The sequence below is a fragment of the Cydia amplana genome, chromosome 21, assembly GCF_948474715.1.
Source record: "Cydia amplana chromosome 21, ilCydAmpl1.1, whole genome shotgun sequence".
Lineage (NCBI taxonomy): Eukaryota > Metazoa > Arthropoda > Insecta > Lepidoptera > Tortricidae > Cydia > Cydia amplana.
The window spans coordinates 3,618,959-3,643,791 of record NC_086089.1 but is presented as its reverse complement, the minus strand read 5'-3'; the positions used below and the strand labels follow the sequence as shown (position 1 = coordinate 3,643,791).

Genomic DNA, 24,833 nt, shown 5'->3' with positions numbered 1-24,833 from the left:
TGACATACGGACGGACAGACAGACGGACAGACAGACAGACAGACATGACGAATCTATAAGGGTTCCGTTTTTTGCCATTTGGCTACGGAACCCTAAAAACAACGGGTTGCACTCAGGAAGTGCCGGCAGAAGTGAAAACTCAATCACTATTGCAAAATCTAGCGTTATTTCGTCGCATTACTTGAAATCCCTAAGCACATCACTGTTAGTACTCGAGTTATATTAATACCAGTTAGATCGAAACTCGCTAGATGGTATTTAAATCAATAAAGAAAAAACTCAATGACGTTGATGTAAGTTTTTCGATCAGGTCACGTGACCGTCTGTGACACCTGTTACGAGTTTAACATTTTTTCCCCATCACAAAAAGTGCACAGCGCCGCTAAAGAAGTTTTCACTTCAAAAACCTCGAAGAACTCATATTATCGCCAACGAATTGATTTTCCCTACTAAGATTTCCAGCCAAAATTTGCGAGCGTCATTTATAGGTTCTTAAAAATTATACATTTAGGTGCGTACATCGCAGCACTCTTTATTACCATTTATTTACACATTACATCATCCATTATGTACAAAATTACAAATTATTTGAGCATTTCTTCTATTTCCTCGCCACTCCTGCCTCTCGTCTCTGGCATGGATACCAGGACTAAAGCAGCCCCGAAGAGGTTGACAGCAGCGAATATGTAGAATGTGGTGTACATGCCGCAGGCGTTCGTGAGCGGGGCGAAGGCGGCCAGCTGGATGAAAGTCATGACCCAGGATTGGGCCGAGAGCAAACTTAGAAGCTTGCCCCTGATCTGTGAATGTAAGTTGTTGGTTACATTTTATGCCATCCTTTCCTATTGGTAGCTTCGAGACAAACCATATAGCTGAGAGCCGTACACCATCTGTACAAGAGGTAAGTAATAAACGCTTTTTCCCTTTTCCTGGCAAATTTTTTCTGGACTTTACTTTTAAACGCACTTTAATTCAACATAAACGATTTATCGTAATATCATGATATAACGAAGTTGATAGCCGCTATCATATTTGCCAGGATCTTGAACCGATCTGAGAGCTAGGGTAGGTATATACCTAAAAGAGCATGGACATCTAATTAAAAAGAAGATGGCTGCATCAATATCAGGAAGTTGGCGATCACTCTTGCATGTAAACAGTCCAAAAATAGGACAACTTAAGCTTATACTCAACTATAGGTGATAGAAGGTAATAGGAATGCAGAACTCACCTGAATATTAAATGTCTCCGTCATAAAGACGTAAGGAACGGGTAGAATGCCGAACGCGTACACGAACATAGAAGCGACGATAGCCAGCAGCGGCACCCACGGCGGCGCGCTGTAGCCAAGGTGCTGCAGCAGCAATACCGTCGCCACGCAGACTTGTGAGCATACGGCCACGGCGAACGAGGAGCCGAGGATCACCTGGAGATCATTTAAATTGGTTAATACCTAACTTAGGAAAAAAAATTTGAAATAACTGATATTGCCTGTATCCAGAGTCATCAACCGAGTTTTCCGTGTTGAGTAGAATTTGCGTTGTGCTTATCTAATTTGTTCTTGAACTCATTGACACTTTGGGCCAATACTACGTCTTCTGCGAGTTTGTTCCAAGCTTTGACCACTCTGTTGCTAAAGAAGTGTCTATGAGGATTATGGTAGGACCTGCGAGACACCAGCTTATACTGATGACCTCTCAGACGGTTGTTATTATTGCGTTCTAGCATCTTATGGAAGTCTTTGAGATCATTAGGGTCTAAACCAGCAGTTCCACTTTGCCAAATGCCTTCCGAGAGCAAGTGTACTAGTTACTATAAAATTGTATACCAGGGGAATCCTGGATAATCTATGGAACAGATCTTGACTTAATAATAACGGGAACAACTGTGCAATATTCAAAGTTCAAACATCCATCCGTTTTCAAGAAATCGGGGAAAATACATAAAAACAAAGATCGCGACTATTTGGAAACCTTGGAAATTTTGAGTCTGTTAAAAGTATCTAGATCGAATTAAAGCGGTGGATATTAGACCATAATGAACTCCGATCGGAGAGCGTAACGTAACCAGGCGTGTCTCACTCCGCGATTTCGTCGCTTTGCTACAGGTAGCTAAAAGTACATCCGTTCGGCCCCAATTTTGGGGAAAGCCATAAGCCGCGCGTGGCGCTGTCGCCACCTAGCGGCCATATCTGTGCTGATCGTAACAGACGGGTTTTGTTAGAGAGTGAGTCTTCTGTACTTAGTACTATTATTTATTCTGTGGCGTAACGAAGATAGTAGTAATAACAAAGAAACAGACCACATCATTTGTACAAAGGCGACCGTAGGTATACCTTTCAGGGAAGATATAAGAGATTCTGAGAAAATACTCTACCCGTCTGCCAATCCTCTCCATGACTATAATAGACACAGTGGACCCGACCATCATGATGGCCGGGAAACTGATGGAAAGCACATCAGCGTCCAGCGTCGCACCCGCAGCTCCCAGGATCATGGATCCGTACGTCACCACTGCGAAGTTGCCGCTGAACGTCTGCGCTGATGCCATCAGCGTCGCGATGATGTAGCCCTTGCGCCAGGCTCGGTTCTTCACTGAAACATTTCATTTTATTTATGTCAAATCATTGCAAACAAGCAGTCTTAAGCCTCAACGATGTGCACGCTCGACGTTTACGCCGACCGCCTTAAATAAAACAAATGAAGGTCGGCGTCAGGGTCAAGCGTGCGTTCCGTAAGACTCGGGTTAGGACTTGCTAAGTGAACTCTGACGGGGCGTGTGGTCTTTGTTATCAAATGCAAACGTATACGAGCGGTATCAGTGAACGCTGTAGCTGTACATACACTTGGAAGCATGACGTTACGCTGCACATCCCGCCAAACTCTCCACTGGACGCTCGTCACTTCGGCCGTCTCCTTGGAAATTTAAATAACGAGTAACTTACTTATGACCATCATAGACATAGACGGTAATGTCTTGTAATATTCCTCTTCTTTCCGCATTAAGTCAACCTCTTTCTGGACGGAACTGTCGTTAGGGTTAAGGCCTCGCAGGCTAGTTATCACCCTCACTGCTTCCTATAAATATAAAATAAAATGTATATGATGTCCCCCAAAACTTAGATTAAATCTAACATCTAAAGACACCAGCCAAAAATAGTAGAAGCCCTCCAAACAGCCAAAGAAACAAGTGATAATTAACTTACGTCAAACTTCCCGATCTTCACCAGGAATCCAGGAGATTCAGGGCACATCATTATCAATAAACACGACAGGAACGGACCTCCAACCACTATGTACAAAATAGTATAATAGTCTAAATACGCTCCCAAGACGTACATGAGGAATATCCCCAGGTTATGGAAGTATATCAAGAGAGAGCCTAATAGGCCTCTTATGTTGTCCTGGCTAATTTCTTTGGTGTACATGGGGATGACGGTGAAGCAACCCCCAGCCGCTATACCGCAGTATACCCGTGCTATGATAAGAGTGTTAGGGGTTGGCCAGCATAGTTTGAGCAACCAGGATATCTGAAACAGTATAATCGACTTTTTAGTAACTTGGGTTGAAGGGCGTATGGACTTTGGAAGTTGGCTCCACGTTGGTTCATTTCACCGTTTTCTCTTCTCATTTGCTTTCGAAAAGTTATAGTCAATCAAGCAAGATATAATGTAGACTTGGTACGCTATTACTAAGGATCTTTAAAGTGAGCACAGCTGTTTCCACTTGGCCATCACATACAGATCTTAAATATTCAGTTACTGGCAATTACCAGGTGTGGACAATTGGACATTCTGATATTGCGAACAATTGAACATATTCTGATTTATCCCAAGGCATTGTGTTTTAAAAGAACTCACCGCGTGTGGAACTGTGACACACATTATCCCCGCTTTCCTGCCATACTTGTCAGCTATGCAGGCGTACATCGGTACCCCTATCAGGGCACTAATGGGCATGAGGCTGGCCACTATACCCATTGTATAATCGGATAGCGGACCCGCTGGCGAGGAATTAGACTGCAGCACTTTTGTCATGGGCGAGATCCAACCAGCTTGCAAGCCGTACGTTAAGAGCGAGGAGTTTGCTGAAATATAGGTACTCTTGGCTATTTATGATCTTCTGGTACTTGGGATCCTTAAAAATATATAATTATCCCGAACGAAACGCTGGTTTAATGAATAATGATGTAGGAGATAGGGTGAGAGACTGCTTGTTTGTGTGGGTACCATTGAATGTACTTAATATTCCTAAATAAATCCGAAAGTATTCAACTGATTTTGTTGCGGTTTTCTTGTGATTCGGCGATGGTTGTTGAACAGATTTTAAGAAGGCACTAAGTATTATGATTTTATCGGGGATTTTAGAGTTAGATATATATAATGTTGGTTGTTTGATCGATCATTTTTGCAGAATGTGTGATGCAAGTGACCCTTGTTTTGCACAAAGTTGAATAATTTCATAATTAAATACAGTCTAGATATTGTATATTCACTACCAAACATTAATAATCTCTTTGATTACTCACTCTACTCAAATGTTAACTCTAAAATGTATTGTTTTATCATATTTCGTTACCAATGATTGCTACAATCCATTGCACGTAAGTGTGTCCTTTCTTCTCTTCGGGTTGGGGTTTCATTTTGAATTCCATTTTCCACTTAATTTCTGATATTTTTTACGTAACACTATGTTCAACTATAAATACAGCGGTTTATTTATGTTTCGTTGGTTAGTCAGACAAACTCTTTTACTAACTTATACTAACTATATTTACTACTAACTATAATTTTGTGCGTCACACCTTTTATAATGTAGTGGTTTCCACGTGTTTCGTTTTATAGGTATAAAGCTTTTCTAGTTTCAGGGTTGCTAAATGAGACATCAGCAATATTATTCGGCACAGCTATCTGATTTTCCTAGTAGAATTGTATTCTTATTTCATGCTAATCTACCCCATCATTACCTATTCATTGCAGTACCTATGCTCAACAAGTTAGGGATATAATAACTTTTACTGTAAATACAGAATCTCAATTCATTTCTGATTCAAGGGTGGATATTTAGTAAGCAATCCCAGGGGATTATCACGTAAGTATATCACAGTTTTTTCAATATGTTATGCCAAGAAATAAAAAATACTTATGTTAATCAAAAATTGTCACTAGGTCGGACGGCTAGTCGCGCTTAAAGGCAGAGGCCTACATACGTTTCCTCACACGTAGATCCATAATGAAGAGACACAGAGCAACAACTTCGCACTGCAAAGATATTGGCTATAGGTCCATCCACACCCAACCCACCGTGTGTAGTAACAGAAACACCCTTTGGTGGATTTTCAGCCGTTGCAATAAGGTGTAAATGTCAGTTAACAAGGGCTTACGATGGTACAGTCGCCATCACATATATCGGAGCGGCCGAGGTGCTCTAAAACATCTGAACACGAACTCTAGCGCCTTGACAATAGAGGCGTGTTCATATATTTGTTAGCACCTTGGCCTCTCCGATATATCTGATGGCGACTGTACCTGCTCATTTACTCAAGACGTAGCGTAGGTACTTACCGACGATTTTTAATTTAACGGTCATGATCGCTTTAGGGACTGTTCAATTTTTGAAAAAAAATTCGCGACAATCGACGAAATATGTTTTATTTTGCAGAATTAACATCCCTATTGTGAAATTGTGATGGACATTCGCAAATATAAAGTTAGATAAAGGTTAACAGAAAGTACAGAATTGTCGCCGATAATATCTTTGGAAGAATAAAATGTTGACTCAACGTCACACTTGTGATTTGTACGCACGTAATGTGATAATATTTATTTTATTTATATTTAGGTAACATTAGATTAGATACAAGAACAAAGAATTTCTTTCATTGTTGTTACGTAGAACGGAGCCAAGGTGACAACCAAACAAACGCAAATAGAAAAGTAAACAATGTATGGATTTATGGAAATGTGTAACCATGCGACAATTCGTTGTCATTCCGATACAAAGGATACACACGTTTAGGTATTAATATCTGGGAGACCGAGCAAAGCTCGGAAAACATGTAAAAACTCAAAAATGCGCGTTTTCCCAGGGATAAGACCTAGCTAGATCGATTTTGCGCCCCCAAAAACCCCCATATAGCAAATTTCATCGACATCGTTAGAGCCGTTTCCGAGATCCCTGAAATATATATACATATAAATAAATAAATATACAAGAATTGCTCGTTTAAAGGTATTAGATAGATAGATAGATTATTTTATTATTATTGGGGTGTTATTGGGCCTTTGAGTGGCGCATGGACCAGGCGTTGATCTATTGTGACGACTCTTTAAAGTTCATTACTAATTTGCATCCATAAAACCTCTGTACCTGTTCTGTACCTCATAGGGTTGCAATACGTGCCGCTCTAAGTAGGTACTTCTTTTTGACATTAGTGGTCCACAGGAACAGAGAATCTGCATTGCAGTCTCTACTGACTCCTGGCAGGACCTGCATGTCGCATCTTGTTTCTTGCCAATTTGAAACATGTGTTTGATCATCTTACAGTGTCCAGTCATTCTAGTTACCGCGCAAGTTACCTATATGCCTTTTGAGCCTTAGAAGCTCCTTAACAATTTTGCTGTTGAACTCTTTGATTAGAGCCAGAGAACGTAAAAATACCACTATAGGGAAAAGGAAGCAGATAAATGTATTACCTACGGAGCAGATAAAAAAGCGGCCAAGTGCGAGTCGGACTCGCCCATGAAGGGTTCCGTATTTAGGGGATTTATGACGTATTAAAAAAAACTACTTACTAGATCTCGTTCAAACCAATTTTCGGTGGAAGTTTACATGGTAATGTACATCATATATTTTTTTTAGTTTTATCATTCTCTTATTTTAGAAGTTACAGGGGGGGGACATACATTTTACCACTTTGGAAGTGTCTCTCGCGTAAACTATTCAGTTTAGAAAAAAATGATATTAGAAACCTCAATATCATTTTTGAAGACCTATCCTATCTCCACACGTATGGGTTTGATGAAAAAAAAAATTTTGAGTTTCAGTTCTAAGTATGGGGAACCCCCAAAATTTATTGTTTTTTTTTATTTTTGTGTGAAAATCTTATTGCGGTTCACAGAATACATCTACTTACCGAGTTTCAACAGTATAGTTCTTATAGTTTCGGAAAAAAGTGGCTGTGACATACGGACGGACAGACAGACAAACATGACGAATCCATAAGGGTTCCGTTTTTTTGCCATTTGACTACGGAACCCTAAAAAGTGAAGTTTAAGTTTGCAAATAATATATTTGAGTAGGAGATGCAAACAACCCAGATACCTTATCTAAATTAATAAGCAAATTAACTAAGACATATAAACTAATACAAATAGGTATAAGAAGGATATAAGTAAACTAAACATATATTGTGCAACGAGGGGGGTAAGTAAAATTTTCCAGACGAGTTTGCAATATTCTTACCCCCGGAGTTACATACAACATTGTTTTTTATCACACTTACGAAGAAAAAACTAAATTTCAAAATAATTCTTAAATAGGGTATTTGACTGTATTTAAAATAAATCATTTTACACCATGCATTGAAATAAAGTACCAGAAGATTATTAGAGAAACGTAGACAGCAGTTTTTGACACAATTTATATTTTAAACCCCCTTATAAAACTATAAAGAGTAGGTGATTTGATCGTGACGTCACATGCTAGTGTTTCATATAAATTCCATAGTAGTAGCAAATCGTTTTGACAGTTCAAAAAAGAAACTGATTTGACTAGTGGTCAAATACCATAGGGTGACATTTACATAGTTTAAATAAGTACAGTGCACCGTAATTTATCTCTCTCTCTCTCTCTTTATTTTCTTTATCTCTAAGTATCGTCTCTATTTCTTCCAAACTTCTTCGTCTGGTGTCTGGCCATAGACTAGGAATCCTCTAGACTGAGTTTAGAGCAATTATTTCATGAAACCGACGCACAAAGTAAAAAGGCGGGAAAATCAAATTTTTCAGCAGTTGGCATCCTTGTTAACCTGTTTACCGTTTTAAAAGTGGACATTGCTGCATTTTCACCACCGTTCCCTCGCCGTTCAATCTGATATCGGATAGGCTGGACATAAAGAGGATACACACACGATACTATAAGTACAATCGTTGAAAAACGTATCGATTAATATTATGATGCCATTTTGTGTTCCTGGCAGTTGGAACCATTATATTATGTGGATTTTAAAACATCAACGAACAGGCACAGATTTCATATAATTTACTGTCCCGTTGTCGTATTCGACTTCAGATCGGACAGTGTGAAAACACTTTAAAACACTACGACGACCATCTACGGAATGAAAAGTGAATGATGTTGTAGCGGGGTCCTTTGTAGCGGGCTACGCGCTACGGACTACGGCGTAGCACACGTAGCGTCTTACATACCTACCGATCGTGAAATGGGCGTTTTTTTTGTTGTCCCCTACACTTTTTTTTTCAAATTTGGGATTTTTTATGTTATTTCTACTCAAAATCACGAGCTCTTTCTATCCTAATAGGAGAAAAAAAGTGTCCCAAAATTTCCATACATTTTTCGATCTTCCATTCCGCGACCGCCATACAAAGTGACGTAATGGAAATAAAAACCTTAGGACACTTTTTTTCTCCTATTAGGATAGAAAGAGCTCGTGATTCTGAGTAGAAATAACGTAAAAAATCCCAAATTTGAAAAAAAAGTGTAGGGGACAACAAAAAAAAACGCCCAAATATCCCATCCCGATGTTGTCGATTATTCATCTTGGCTACGCTAGGTATTGTTTTCCTATTTTCATACTTAATGTCAGAATATAGAAATCTCGATTGTGTAAGTATGTAGATCTATTTTTAGATATTAGTGGTAATTGAATTAAAGTCCGTCAACCAAATCTTGTCAGTAGTAAAAGGCGGCAAATTTGAAAAATCGAGGGTTAGCAACACTGTGTTCGAATAATTCCAAAATGCGTGTCATCTGTGTTTTATCTGTGGAATGTGGATCGTGAACGACAGCCGTCACCTTATTTGTTTTCATTTGGTTTTCATTCTGAATCGTTTCTGTTTCAAGAGATATTTCTGCTGTCATCATTAAATACCAATACATTAAATAAGAATAAGCAAAGCTAAGGGGCCTACAATGTACAATCATGCTCGTTGATGGTAAACATTACTAAAAATTGAGGTTATGACAAGTACATACTGGAAGAACTCTTTCGAACTTTTAAGATTATGTTCAGTTTTTTTGTTTTAGGGTTAAAAGGTATAAATAATATTAAAACGTATGCCTAAATCTATCCAACAAGACCATAAACTGTGTCCCGGAAACCGTCCATAGGCCCACATGTCTAATATTTTCAGCAATCAGTTGTGACTATTTACAAAGATGCAATAGAATACTACAGAATATTATGCTTGGTTGAAGTGACCCGGTAACATTGGTAACTTCATTATATTTTTTCAATTAATGACCTGAATTATAGTGTAAGCTAAAGTGACCCTTATCTTATTTACCTTTAAATTAAATAAACACCCAAATATCAGTTGTTTTATTTTTAATATGTAATCCTATTGTACAATATATACCAATCAAAAAAATTACACAGGTATGTCATATTCATCCAGAAGAGTACACTAATTTACATTAACAAGTGGCATATTATATTATAAATAACAAATATATGCACTATCTAATTATCTGCATTTTGATATGATTTTATTTTAGTAAACTTAGAAGACATAGATAGGGAACAAAGAGAATATAAGCACTACGATAGGGAGTTGTTTTTGATATCTTCAGTTCATCATTTTGATTAACATTGTTTTAACATCGCTTTTAAATTGTCCGTCCGTTTCAAATTTTTTCAATAAACCGCGAGTGACAATTTGAATTGACGTACGCAGGGCGCGCTCAGCGGAAAAAAATCTTTTGGTTCGATGTACGTTGCTGCTTTTCTTAGCGCAATACTGCTCGTTGAGTGTTGCCCTACTTTAGTTTGCTTTACATTGCTACTGACAAGATTTGGTTGACGGACTATATCATGTGTACCGATTTCAACATTTTTCTTTTAATGAATCAAATAATTATCACCGTCAGAATAAAACAACTTTTATTAAAGAAATATTTACAGAAACTTATTCACTATTCATTAGGTATATTTTTGTAGCGTTGTTACGGTAGATTTTACAATTCAACAACAAACTACACTATGCTATAGGTATGCCCCTTCGCTCCTATCTCGTAGATTGTATGAAGAATCGGCCGTCCGCTATCCTTTTGAGTGCGGAACGCAAGCGATTCACTATGCAAGGAGCTTAAGCCTTACTGCATTATCCAAGCTGTGTGGTTCATATTTAAATTTAATTTGCTAAACTAACACATTTTGGTAACTAAAGACTGTCTAGGCAGATTGCATTGAAGGTATACAAACTACCTACTTACTTTAGTAATATCTAACAGGAATAAGAAATGAGTATTTTGATTATAAACTATGGATGTTTTAAGAATACCCATTAGGACAAAGACGCACAAATGTAAATTGGAGACTCTGGTCTATTTGTGCTTCGCGTCTGATTGATTTTTCGCCTTTTTAATCCTTTAGAAAGGCGAAAAATCATTCAGACCTCCTGGTCTGGCGGCCTAGCCAAGGTGACAATCGCCATCGTTTGGCCATTGAATCGCTTTGTCACTCTTCTATGACAGTAGTCTAGTAGTAGTAGTAGTAGTAGTCTAGTGGTAGTAGTCTTATGTGACAGTGACAGTTGTGTTTCGTTCGCTACGGAGCGTTAGCGATTGGCATGTTGTTTACGGGGCCTGGAGTTCGACGCGTGTAACCTCGATTGCAATTGAACTAGCGGGTAGTTACCCCATCTTTATTTTAATGACCTTCCACTGGACCGATGAGAAATGCTTTTCCAAGGCTCACAAAGCCTCGCAAAAGTATAAAGCCAGAATTCTTCCACGACAGAGTTCGAATTTTGAGCTCTTGCAGAATAACTACGAGTATGTTAGTAGTAGTATCAAATTGTTCAGAAGATTCCTTCAAAATGTCTTAGTCTTCAAGTTCAAACTGAGACTCTAACCAATGGCGTACGGCTGGTGGCGATATGCGGGCAACCACGACAGGGCTGGGGTCTTTGTAGCTGCATGGCTCGCCTACCCACCCAGAAATTATGCCCCATAGTCCATCTGAAGACAGCACTGGTGCACCGACATCGGGCTGTGAGCGAAAATAAATTAATCAGATGACTTTTGGAAACTGTTTAACTGGCACTTGTTAATAATTAGAGAAAGTATCTTTGGTAAGGATAGTGATACAAGATCAATACACGTTTTCTTGGCATTTAGTGCATCACTTCGATGATCGAACTTATTAAAGTGACCAATTACCAAGCAGAGAGTGTGGAACTGCTTCAGAGGCCGCAGACAGAAGCTGTTGTGCGTAAGGTCTTGAAGGCGATAGCTCATAGCCCGCCAGCACTGCTTCCACGGCAGCACCCGCTGTGTCGACACCCGCATGCTGGTGTGCTGCTGCCGTTCTTTCGCGTCAGCGGGGAGGGCTTTCCCGTCCACCTGTATCAACAAAATGACTCAATTCAATCTTTGGGTAATATGGCTCCATCGATACTGTCGATGATTTCGCCAACGTCGAAGTGGATCCTACGTGGGATCGAATTAATATTATTTGTAATAAATAAACTTCAGCCAGTGTACGGTATATAAAACTATAAAATTATGGCCTCTAGGGCTCTAGCCAGTCACGGTTAGAGGTAGAAATACCAAATGCGCGTAGAGCACGACGTTGTTCGGTTGTATTATGAGCTCTTGTAAGGCGATAGCTGGACTTTACAAGGGCCACGTGGGGCTATATACCTGGCGTTGACGCCAGAATGGCGATTAAACTCGTATCAAGATTAATTCTTCATTATCCGCACACTTCCATATTAGTTTACTGTATAATAAGCTATCAGTATTACCCTTTAAACAACGTTAATGGGGAAAAACAAAGAAATTAATCACGACCCGATGTGACCAAGATGGCGGTCGACAAGAAGCCCCAAAATGACTCAATGATGCTTGAATAAGTTCACGCAACGTTTACACATTAATTATCCTGTCTTGTGTCTTAATAAGAACCCACAAAATAATAAAAAAACACTTACTATCAGCCGCGGCCAGTACATCGTCAAAAACTTGCTGATTTCCACCCTCCCTTTCCTCTCAGTCAAGCTAACAGGATGGATGGAAGGGCTGAGATCTGCCGGCTGCGATAGCCTCAGCATGGCCAGGTCGCTCTCTGGCTTGCCGGGCATATAGGATGGGTGGATCACAATCTGTTGTAACGCCATTATGTTACCACCACGCTTGCAGTTCACTGAGCCTAGATGTACTCTGTACAGTTTTATGGATTCTCGAACGCTGAAAGAATTAGGTTAGTGATAATGCGCGTGATGGACATCAATAAGTAAATATCAAATATCAAATATCAACATTTATTCAGCAAATAGGCCACAAGGGCACTTTTACACGTCAATATGGAATTTACATACAGCAAAAAAAAAAAACACATCAATAATTATAAAATACAACTAAGCCGTAAATATCAAATCAAACTAACATAGAGATGTATAAAGCCTCTAAATGTCGAATTACAGAAAACGCAATAACAATAGTATTGAAAAAAAAAAAAACACAAAGATACAAAAACTATAATCTAAAATTATTTAGAGATGTAAATGTCTCTAAGTGTCATCATAACTAAAAGATTAAAATATATAGTAGTTAATCAAATTATCCTTAGAGATGTATAGGGTCTCCAAGAGTCAAAATCCTGTATACCTAATTAAAACATTCATTAAATTAAAGAAAATGATAGTAAAAATAAAATAGCATACGAGAACCGAATGAGGTGTGTCCATGTAATTATACTCAAAAATAAAGTTACTAAATATAATAGCTCGTGTTAGCTTAAATAGACCAGTCTCCACAAACAGCACCCGTTCACGAGTATGACGCGTATCTCAGCCATCGCCTCTCTCAACCTTCATTCGGGAAAGTGGCGACCCGATCAACAACGCCACCGTAAGCAAAGACTTTTAAGCGAGCATGACATATTCAAGCTGTCGGGCCATATTAATATTTAAATTGTAATAACGTATAGCTGTGAGACACAACATTTTGTTCTTGTATGTTACATGAAAAACGGTATATCTTCACATAATTACTAAGCAAAATGCCCTATATTGACTAAGAGATGTATAGGTCTCTCAAGTGTCAGAATCATTAAAAATATAAATATGTACAAACAAATTAAAAATAAAATTAAAACTTAGAGATGTATAAGGTCTCCAAGTGTCAAAAACTAAAATTAAATTAAGCAATATAAACAATATACCTAATTAATCGAGAACATGATGGTCTCATGTGTCAATTCTACTGGAGACTAGCATGATTAATTCACAATGAAAAGAAAAAAAAAGAAAAGAAAAACAATACATATTAACTCTTATTATACTATCGAAATCAAGCTGCCGGCTTAAAGGCATCTCTATCATCTATAAAATCATTTACAGTGTAGTACGCCTTACTCAACAAGGAGCGCTTAATGTGTGACTTAAATTTGTTAAGTGGTAAATTCGCTATATCAGTGGGAACTTTGTTATAAAAACGTGTACAGTTCCCGACGAAAGACGTACTAACCTTACGGAGGCGGTGGGCGGGCACAGAAAGTTTATGTTTGTTTCTAGTGTTATAGTTATGGATATCACTGTTAAGCTTAAATTCGTGGACGTTTTTCCGAACATACATAATATTCTCAAGTATGTATTGAGATGCAAGGGTAAGAATGTTCACTTCTTTGAATTTCTCTCTCAGGGATGCTCGAGCGCCCAGTCCATAGATAGAACGTACAGCTCGTTTTTGCAGCACAAATATTGTCTGAATGTCTGCCGCTTTTCCCCACAACAGGATTCCATACGACATAACACTGTGGAAGTAGCTAAAGTATACCAGCCTGGCCGTCTCTACGTTTGTCAGCTGTCTGATTCGCCTCACTGCATAGGCAGCAGAACTAAGTTTGCCGGCTAGAGTGGCTATATGTGCATGCCACTGCAGTTTTGCGTCTAAAGCCATGTTTGTGTCTATTTTTTATGCCATTAGGCTCCTATGATGTTGTTTACATGATGATGATGATGATGTTGTTTGTATGATGATGTAGAGCGTTTTTCGACTTAAAATACGTGAGTGACCCGTTTTTAATATATTTAATATGTTTACATGACATGTTACTTAAGGGGCTACCTGCGGTTTTCATCGATTTTTGACAAGTTTTGAATCGTATCTCCTACTTTTGCACCACAAATAGAATTATAAGACAAACGGCTATCAGATCTTCAATATTTTATCTCCATTTTTGTCGACCGGATTTTGAAAGAAATGAATATTTTTTTATAATATTTTAAAACCTTGTCTAAAAAAAACACTTTTTTCGTATATATCTAGTTTGCTGTGAAGAATCTTAGAAATGCGACTGCTACATATTTGGGTTCGTCTTTGACGTCTCGAAAAACGTGTCGAGGATTTTAATTTTAAACTAATTGACACAAAAGTTATGGCCAGAAAACCAGTTTTTTGGCTTAAAATTGTTCAACTTTGATGCCAAATGCCATAGTGTTTTGTTCTGGCATTGTCTAGCCCAGGGGTCTCCAACTGTCGATGTCGGCGGGCCGGATTGGAACGCTTCGCGGTTCGCGGCCCGGATTTGGCCCGCGGGTCGGGATTTGGAGAGCCCTAGTCTAGCCTGTGAGTCTAATCCAGTAAGTAAGTATGTCACTATTAGTTTGTTTTTTGATAATATTGTCTCTTTACATAACGACTCTAAGAGAGACATCTCTATCTGACCTCGTAATACGTACTTGTAAAACACTCCACCAGCGCTCAGCACCCATCGCTTATCCACCAACACACCAGTAGCGTAGTGCGACCCCATCCGGAGCACAGACGCTACAAATGGATATGTGGATATGTCGTCTTTCATGTTTGGCTCCGGGCTCCGGACACTCTCCTCGCTGCGTGTGTAGTTACAGTCTCTCTTGTATATCTTCTTGGGGTATTTGGGTATAGTATCATCTACAATGTTCACTGAAACGTTAAGTGTGTTATCGTTAATTTTAAATTTGAAGCGTGGCACCTGGACTAGTTTCGAACTCTTGACTATCAATAAGAAGTGAATTGAATCGTCAATTTTAACATTCAGTTATTTTATTTATTTATCGTATGGCATTAAAGTTACTGGATTTAATTTAAATATTATCCAAGAGATTGATGTTTCAACATTCAGTTAACATTATATTAGTAAACATACCTTCATCCTGATATCCTTCTTTGAAAATATAGTTATCAGTGTTATCACCAACATTACGGCCTTCATTAATTACGTTATTGATGGTATCGTCAACATATATTCTTTTAGGTCTAGCTTTATCTGTTTTATTGTACACATAATCATCTCCACTCGAGATATCGTCATCACTATAGTCATATCTGTAATTGTAATCTTCTTCAGTAAGAATGTTGTTTAAAAGAAGTAAAAATCCGAGGTATTTAATCATATTACACTTTGTAAGTAGTGTGAAAATAAATAGTTGACTGAGCCTATGCGTATTCTATGCAGGTCCTTTATTGACTGCTTGAACCTCTGATATTTATGATGTTTGAACTAGATAAAGCAACAAAATAAACATACCTATCCATTGTTGTAAAATTGTTAGGAACAATTGATCTTGTACAATGGTTGTTTGGCTATGAGATGTGTTTGGAAGCCGATAACGTTACAGGTGCAGGCATTATTGTCTTATCTTTCGTCTATTAGAGCCCAGGATTTGGTAGCCTAAAACGCGACATTGTAAAGATTTTTTCATTAAATTAACACTAACAGACATACATGTTAATTGTACAGGAGGGTATAAAAATAAGGTACTTATATCTAGCCTCCTAAGTCCCCGCGTACAATTTTTGAATATCAATCATTGAGTAACTAAGGGTTCCAAATTCAAAAACAAAACAAATGCTTCTGGATCTTAAGAGGCTAGAGCAGGGGCAGGTAACATAATATCACGAGTGAATGGCACTTTAAGTCGTGATAGACTCCAAGTAACGGCTGCTATTGCTGCTAATCGAAAGAAATTGCGATGCAGGGCTGTAAAACATATCTAGTTATCCTTTAATTGACTGAGTAGATAGACAGCTAAGTTAGCTAAGTACTCCATTTTTGTTATACATATTATCAACTATACCTACATATTAACACTTACAGAGTAGTCCAATACGTGTATGTATAACATACGATACAGGATAACGAATAACTAACAGTTAAAACACACTTAAAAGATTACAGTAAAACAAAGCTACAGAACTAAACTAAAACAGCCATAAGTAGGTAACTAATTGCCGTATTGTAATCTTTGTAAATTCACTCAAAGTGTAGTTAAATATATTATCTGTTCTTGGGACAACCTTTTCTATCCTTTCTAGTATACTAGGTATCTAATACTTAGCAACGTTGCCATGTTGCGATGGTGAAAACAATAGGATAGGAAGCTACAAAGATGTATACTATTTGGGCGTATTTGTTTTTCCGTGCCTGATCCATATGCAAACCCAAAACAAACTCAACCTACTTAGGTATTACGTTTGATATTATTGCACGATAAGCCGTGTTTATTATTTATCCAACACATTGCACCATTGTTTCCACTTTTCTTTCCTAAACAAGCCACTCATTATAGCTTATGAACATTTTTCTACTAAACAGTCGAAAAGTGACCGCATCGTTTTACAGTTTAGTACAGTGCGGTTTCTCAAAATGCTTAATCTTTTACTGTTTATAGTGATTGTTGTTGTTGTTGCGGTTGTCATATTTTTATAGGATTAAAAAGCTCGCAAGATTCTCAATTTCAATTTAATATGTTACGTAGATTTTCAAACTATTTCCTAGGTTTAATGCTTATTATAAGTCACGGGGATATTGAATGCGGTAAGTCCTCTTGATCCTTATTGACTTCGGAAAGTCGCATGTGACGTTGGCTGTTAAATATTGCAATTTATCATGACGCTTAAAGGATGACTCACGCTAGAACGGTCCGGGCCGGGCGTCCGACACTTCAGTTTTCTATAGAAAGCATCACGTCATCACGTCATAGAAAAATAAGTGCCGGAGGCCTCGTCCCAGGCCGGGCCGTTCTAGCGCGTCTCATCCTTTAAGGATGAGAATGGGATGATTCACGCTAGAACGGTGTTGGTCCGGTCCATGGGGTCTGAAACTAAAGTTTTCTATAGAAAGCATCACGTGATCAGGATCTCTGGTCTTCGAAAGCGAAGTGTCGGACGGCTTGGACCCGGACCATTCACCATGATAGACCATAAAGAATATTTATGGTCTATAACTCTGCCGTAATCGCCGAGGTATAATTCCAGGTACGATTATAACAAGAGTACAAACGCCCGAGCAGGAGTGCGAGTTCCCGCCGAAGTTCGAAGAAGACCTCACGCACTTGCGCCGCAAGCGGCTGACCACGGAGAATGGACTCGTGTGCTTGGAGGACTACCCGTACACAGTCTCTGTCAGGTAATCTCTCAGAAGGTACAGATATAGTGCATAATTGTTTTCCATTTTTCCTGAAATAAGCGCGAGCTGTCTTCACACGTACCTAATTGGCTCGCCTTTCTTTTATTGTGGGATAACTGGACAATGAAGCCGAGAGAGTAATGCAGGTGCTGGCTGGGCATCCCTGCGATTCCTTAATTCCGTCCCAGGCGGTGTAATGTCTTTCACCATAAATCGTCTGCAATAGACGCTAATGCCAATGATTTTCCATCGTATTTTCACGGAAACTTACGAACGTGCCTTGCTATTTCAGTCAGTCTCGGTACAAGAAGTACTGACATTGACTGAACTAGCATGACAAATGAACGTTTGCGAGAAAATACGATGGAAACAATTATGCACTACATCTGTATCTAAGTAGTACGAGACCTAGCTAGAAGCAGGATGTCTCAATACTCAATTCAACAGCCTTTGATTTAGCCTCCTAAGGCCCAAGGTTCTACCTATAGTACTTCTTCACTTCGATGAAATTTAAGCCATATTCAATTGGAACAGAGTTGCATTTCCTTTGTTTCGTTGAATTTTCAAACAAATAAAAATCAATTCTGTTCCCTGCAATATAGGTTCAAATTTCAGTAGCAAATTTTAGTTTTGCATTTGTATGGCTGGGCCTTAGATTAGTCCGGAGGCTAAAGTACCTAATACAAGGGTGTCATTTTTCCAGATTACACAGTAAACACTGGTGTGGCGGCGCTCTGGTCGGAAAAGAGTGGGTGTTGACAGCAGCACAGTGCTTTGACTAGTAAGTACAGTCAACGGCAATAGTTGCTAAGTGGACGAGGTGTTCATAATGATCTTGACACGACTTTATTGTTAAGAGAATAACGCGCTGGCCACGACATTGCGCGACTGTCTTAAGCTAAGGCGAGCGAGGCGAGGAGCGAGACAGCGATCGGACCTTTGGTTCCCACCTATGGTTTTCGCCTTAGCCAGTCGCGCAATGTCGAGGCCAGGCCGTAAAGCGCGTTAAGGTAATTTAGTTGGGTAAGTAAAACACTCTTTGTGGTACGCCCATCTTTAACATACGTGTCGTATACAGGAACCCCTATGTGTACTTAGGACCTCACGAATGTTTCATCACATTTGTCGTTTTCCTAGCCGAGCCGGTTTTTTAGCGCTCGTCAAAGGAAGCTAACTGTAGTTCGAGATCATAAAATTTTTATACATTTCCTCACCTTAATCCATTACAATAAGGTAAAAGATATACTAATACATATTTATGGACTCGACTGTACCATCCCGTAGGCTCCTACTTCTACACATTCGTGCCATACCTAGAACCCTCCACATTCGCGAAACTGACAATTTTTTACATAATTTACAAAACTTGGCACGTATTCCATAAACCTTTAGAAATCACTAATTAGATGTATTTAAATAGTATTTTTTGTTGATATCTGAATTGTAAGTGCTCACATTTGTTTATTTATTTAATAGCTTAATTTTATGAACATACGATTGTAATTTACTAACTTTAATAATTTTGAATGAAATTTTGAGTGTCACTGTTATGTTTCATATAAAGGTATGTAATAAAAACTGACAGTCAATAAGAATTTAGATACATAAATCATACCATATCATATAGGTAATGTCAGGAAGGGCCAGTTACGTTTTCAGTCTTTGGGAATGAAATATACAGGTGTAACAAAAACAGTGGGAAACCATTTAAGGGCATACCTATTCGGTATCGTGTATACTGATTAGGAAAAAGTAGAAAAAAAATACCTATGACGCAAAAAGTTTTGGCCTTTGTACGAAAGAGTTTGGCCGACCATAGAACCATAGACGACCATAGAAGAAAAAAAAATCTCGCCAAAAATGTTTCCTACTTTTTCCTAATTGATGATACGCGAATATGCCCTTAAACGGATTCCCACTATTTTTGTTACATCCTGTATAACATGTGTAAATAAATATGGTTTCCCCAGTGTTACCAAGGAGGAGGTGTCGGTCCGTACCGGATCCGTGTTCCGTGATTTTGGCGGCAAAATATTCTCAGTCACGGAAATCATCAGGCACCCAGAGTACAGGATAGACCAGTACTATCCTGAGCATAATTTAGCCCTAATCAAGGTAAGAAACTAATGTCAATTGCATTAATTAATGTTTATCTTACAGTAAGTACATAGAGACTGACCAGTTTCAATATATTTCCGACTGAGCAGCGAGTCTTACAGCTTGCTTGAAGGTACTTAAATACCGTAAAATGGGGTGAGTAGGGTCAAAACTGAAATTCAAACCTCAATAACATTTTATTTTTACATATGAAAACTGAATGGTTTATATAATAAGTGTTCCGGACGTTTGTATTTTAGTTTTTATTTTATTTTGGGTAGTTCCATTTCATAACTTTAACGATTGAGGAAAAACCACCTCACCCCGTAGTGCCTCGTATTTGGGGTGAGAGGGGTTTTCATACAAAGGTGATTTTGGAAGATTGTTGGATCGAATTTTTTTTATTATGCATATTACTAATTTACTATAGCTCCATTTTAAATTGGAATACATTATTTTTGTAGCAGTAGCCTTAAAATCCCTTCTCACCCCCCTCTCAAACCTCTCCCCATTCATAACCCACCTCTCCCCGCGAAACCTGCTCACCCCGTTTTACGGTACAATAAATACCTAACCTACCTCTCCGGGAGTAAATAACGGCAGATATTACTCTCAGAGGTTTTACTCTCACGTAGTACTTAGCCCTTTAAAAGCAAGTTTGATGAAAATGAGTTCTACTATATATCGCTCGTTTTTGCTAACTGAATAAATGATGAGGTCCCAATAATTTGGATTGGAATTATCTACCCACATATCTGGTTCTGTCAGTGATCTTAACCCCCTTTGGATAGGACTCTAGATATTATTGGCAGGTCACCAAATAAAGTTCTAGGTACTCGTAATTTGCCTTTTTTGTACCTACTCAAAAATTACACATTTATGAAAACTTTTCTAGAATCACAACCAGAAATGAAGCTTAATCCTATCATTTGGGAAGGTAAGACTCATGAGCCAACTTTTCTTGCGATTTATGTACCTACAGTCAGCCGCAGAAATGGCTAGGCGGGCGAGGTGTTCAAAATTACCTTGACACGCTCTTATTCTCTTAACAATAAGATAATTTTGAACACCTGGCCCGCTTAGCAACTTCTGCTGCTGACGTATGATGCATTTATGTGGTGTCTGCAGCTAAACATGGAAGTGACGCTGGGTAACCGCGTGCAGCCTGTGGCGCTGGCTGCGCCCTTATCCGAAGTACCCCCCACTTACGGACATATCGTCGTTACGGGATACGGCTCCGTGAGTACTTTAAGGGGCCCACAGATTACCAGTTTGCCGGACGATAGGTGACAGTTCCGAACAACTGACAGGCTGATATCGACCGGCGAACTGGTAATCTGTGGGCCCCTTAACTGTGGATCATCGTAACCTAGGTTATTATAAGTTTGTATTTAACTTGAAATGGGTAGCCTATAAATACTTTGACATTTTTTTTACTGCGGCATAGTTTAACAAATATTTGCGTTTGTGTATGAATTAATGCTAACGGAAAACATTAAGATTTTTAAGTGCATGGATAGTATTTTAATTTTTAATAACATTTTGTATAAGGCGCAAGGTAGTACCTAATAGAAAAATTACTAAAAGACATAGACAGGAATATAAAACTAAAACTAACTACAATTAAAATAACTAAAACTAAAAATTAAAAATACCTATCAAAATTTGGTGCCCTCTGGAGGGTGCCCAATACGCAGGCAGCGTTCCTGAAAAATGTCCTACCTACACTGAAAGAAAATATAGTAGGTAACTATAGTCCGTCAACCAAATCTTGTCAGTAGCAATGTAAAGCAAACTAAAGTAGGGCAACACTCAAATAGTAGTAGTAGTATTGCGCTAAGAAAAGCAGCAATGTACATCGAACCAACAGTTTTTTTTTTCCGCTGAGCGCGCCCTGCGTACGTCAATTCAAATTGTCACTCGCGGTTTATTGAAAAAAATTGAAACATGGACGGACAATTTAAAAGCGACGTTAAAACAATGTTAATCAAAATGATGAACAAATTTGAAGATATCAAAAACAACTCCCTATCGTAGTGCTTATATTCTCTTTGTTCCCTATCTATGTCTTCTAAGTTTACTAAAATAAAATCATATCAAAATGCAGATAATTAGATAGTGCATATATTTGTTATTTACAATATAATATGCCACTTGTTAATGTAAATTAGTGTACTGTTCTGGATGAATATGACATACCTGTGTAATTTTTTTGATTGGTATATATTGTACAATATACATATTAAAAATAAAACAACTGATATTTGGGTGTTTATTTAATTTAAAGGTAAATAAGATAAGGGTCACTTTTCGACTTGGTTGCGTTGTACACGTACATAAACCGCCATAGGTAAGTATTGTCTGAAAAGATACTACCTACTACGAACGCCTTATATTGGGCAAGATTTAATCCTGCAACAAACATGTATGGATTAGGTACATATTGCGAAAGAACGGCGATATAATCAAGGCTCTTAATACTGTCTAAAAGGTTCACCTTTGTAAATAGTCACAACTGATTGCTGAAAATATTAGACATGTGGGCCTATGGACGGTTTCCAGGACACAATTTATGGTCTTGTTGGATAGATTTAGGCATACGTTTTAATTTTATTTATGCCTTTTAACCCTAAAACAAAAAAACTGAACATAATCTTAAAAGTTCGAAAGAGTTCTTCCAATACTTGTCATAACCTCAATTTTTAGTAATGTTTACCATCAACGAGCATGATTGTACATTGTAGGCCCCTTAGCTTTGCTTATTCTTATTTAATGTATTGGTATTTAATGGTGACAGCAGAAATATCTCTTGAAACAGAAACGATTCAGAATGAAAACCAAATGAAAACAAATAAGGTGACGGCTGTCATTCACGATCCACATTCCACAGATAAAACACAGATGACACGCGTTTTGGAATTATTTGAACACAGTGTTGCTAACCCGCGATTTTTCAAATTTGCCGCCTTTTACTACTGACAAGATTTGGTTGACGGACTTTAGTAGGTAACTACTGTGATTTGTGAAAGAGGTTTCAAATAATCGAATAGTACTTATGCTCAATTAGGCGAGTGACACACATTTGTCTGATACCTATACTTACCTACATTAAATTTGTGTTTTATTGCATATTTTTTTAACTGTTATTTTATTTTTTATTTTTTACGTTTTCGCTACCAAACTGGTTTAAACTACCTTTTCTGCCAGATCTCCGGTCAAATCCGCGAGGGTCAGAACCAGGAGCTCAGAAGAATGATAGTACAAGACGTGCCCCGCGCGTCGTGCCGCCTCCTCTACGGGAACGGGTATCGGCTGCAGTCCGACCACATGTGTCTGCAGAGCACGGTCAAAGGCATCGCTTTGTGTGCTGTAAGTTACTAAATGGTCGACAATCGATAATAATAACAAACTAATTTGAATTTACTAGACTTATATCGACCGGGATATGAAACATGATTAGTTGATTACCTTTTGTATTGTTTTTGAGCTTCCGAAATTTTGACGCAGTTACATACATCTTGTTCACGGGCACAGACAATCCAACCTCTAGACATAGCATAGTCGCGCTACCCCCTCTGCCACACATGCGGTAGCGTTACTCCATCTTCGAGTCAATCCCGTGCCATGATTGGTCCGTGTCTTTGAACGGACCAATCACGGCACGGGATTCGCTCACCTCGTCCCCCGCACCCCCGTATTTTTGGCAGCATCGGTTTCATGAAAGAATTGGCCTAAGCTCAGTCTAGAGGTTGGATTGTCAGTGTTCACGGGTAACTGAAGATAGCGGGTGGGTGTTAAAGTTTTGTAGACCGCGCTCGGTCTACCCTCATTCCTGCGCGTCGCCTGCGTCATTCGTGCATATCGCCTATCGGGAGCTCGAAAACAATACAAAAGGTAACACGGTTCATATCCCGGTCGTTATAAGTCTAGTGAAACTAAATAACCGTGAATCATTCAAAACTGTTAATTTGAATTTAATACGTTACAATAGGTATACGGTAAGAATTGAAAGCGTTTCCCTACGGCTGCGAATACCTCTGCCTGGTGGAGTATTACGTACACAGTTGTATGACTTGTATGTTTATTTCAGTTACTCTAGATTAAATTAGTTACTGGACAATCTGATTTATGTTACCAGGGTGACACGGGCGACCCAGCCGTACACTTCAGCGGCACTTCCAAAGGCGGCACTCTATACGGCATCGCGCTCTTCTCTGGGACCGAGGAATGCACTTACAAGTCCAAGCCTGGAGTTTACGCTCAGGTCAGTTCAAATTACAGAACTCAACTACCTACTAGTCGGAAGTTAGTGTGTCACCTAAAGTAGTATAATGATAAACAAACCGCCAAATTTATATTCTTCTCATCATCATTGGCCATCATCTATTGCAGACGATTGTTGCAGCGTCAGGTAGAATCAGGTAACATGTTGCGGGGAGGTTGATCGCAACGTGTAACCTGATTCCTATACGAGCGGCATCTTCTGCCACAGCTATCACAATTATGATGAGAATCCGGAGGAGATCTAGCAGTGCGGAGTCTTTTCTGCTTAACATTCCCCAGCCAGTCTTTGTCATGTTTCCCTACACCCTCTTTGAGATCTCTACGCCACTGGTCTCATCTGACTCTCGCCACTGGGAGGTTGAATACTGAAGCAGACCTGGTCCCTATTGCAGCATCTTTCAATCTAACCTTAGGACTTCAGACCGGCCTCCTGGCACTTACGATTTGGTTCAGCATGACTTGGCGTAGGAAATTTTCTTCCCATCTTTCGTTTTATATCAACTATTATCGTTACTGCAAATTCTGTTTTCGGATGCGAGTCCCGATGTATGTAATGTATACATACACATAACATGTTAACATAGGTACACATAAAACTTTGATTTCTGGCAGATATCTCACAGCCGCGTGTGGCTGGACTCGATCCTGAAGGCAATTCCCATCAACTTCGTGCCCGCGGACAGTGCCGACAGCAGTGATAACGACATCCGCAGCGAGAGCAAAGAGAATTAGTGTAAACTAGTGTAAGGCCTGAGTGGAAGCTCGAAGTGGAGCGTTCGGCGGGGCGTGCAACGTGGCTGTGGGCTCACAAGTGA

The 24,833-nt window shown here is 38.9% G+C and overlaps 2 protein-coding genes across 2 annotated transcripts; one reads left to right on the top strand and one right to left on the bottom strand.

The window, feature by feature from the left end:
- The first annotated feature begins 587 nt into the window (after nt 1-587).
- LOC134658166 (hypodermin-A-like) lies at nt 588-24,750 on the top strand. Its single transcript, XM_063513775.1, has 8 exons — nt 588-808; nt 17,487-17,637; nt 18,341-18,418; nt 19,608-19,752; nt 20,863-20,973; nt 22,942-23,103; nt 23,873-23,998; nt 24,631-24,750. The coding sequence occupies exons 1-8, from the start codon at nt 703-705 to the stop codon at nt 24,748-24,750; spliced, it is 999 nt and encodes a 332-aa protein (XP_063369845.1). The 5' UTR covers nt 588-702.
- On the bottom strand, nt 11,042-15,647 carry LOC134658007 (cationic trypsin-3-like). The gene is made up of 5 exons (XM_063513604.1): nt 15,376-15,647; nt 14,927-15,152; nt 12,176-12,431; nt 11,403-11,585; nt 11,042-11,232 (listed from the first exon to the last, which is right to left on the bottom strand). The coding sequence occupies exons 1-5, from the start codon at nt 15,620-15,622 to the stop codon at nt 11,065-11,067; spliced, it is 1,080 nt and encodes a 359-aa protein (XP_063369674.1). The 5' UTR covers nt 15,623-15,647; the 3' UTR covers nt 11,042-11,064.
- Nucleotides 24,751-24,833: the final 83 nt, after the last annotated feature.

Bases quoted from the DNA above. Each gene is read 5' to 3' on its own strand.
- LOC134658166 (XM_063513775.1), top strand. From the start codon at position 703: ATGCCGCAGGCGTTCGTGAGCGGGGCGAAGGCGGCCAGCTGGATGAAA. The intron at 809-17,486 runs GTAAGTTGTTGG...GTATAATTCCAG, and splicing joins CTTGCCCCTGATCTGTGAAT to GTACGATTATAACAAGAGTA. The intron at 23,104-23,872 runs GTAAGTTACTAA...TTATGTTACCAG, and splicing joins AAGGCATCGCTTTGTGTGCT to GGTGACACGGGCGACCCAGC.
- LOC134658007 (XM_063513604.1), bottom strand. From the start codon at position 15,622: ATGATTAAATACCTCGGATTTTTACTTCTTTTAAACAACATTCTTACT. The intron at 11,586-12,175 runs GTAAGTGTTTTT...TTGTTGATACAG, and splicing joins TGTACTGGCCGCGGCTGATA to GTGGACGGGAAAGCCCTCCC. The intron at 11,233-11,402 runs GTAATTGGTCAC...TTTCGCTCACAG, and splicing joins AGTTCCACACTCTCTGCTTG to CCCGATGTCGGTGCACCAGT.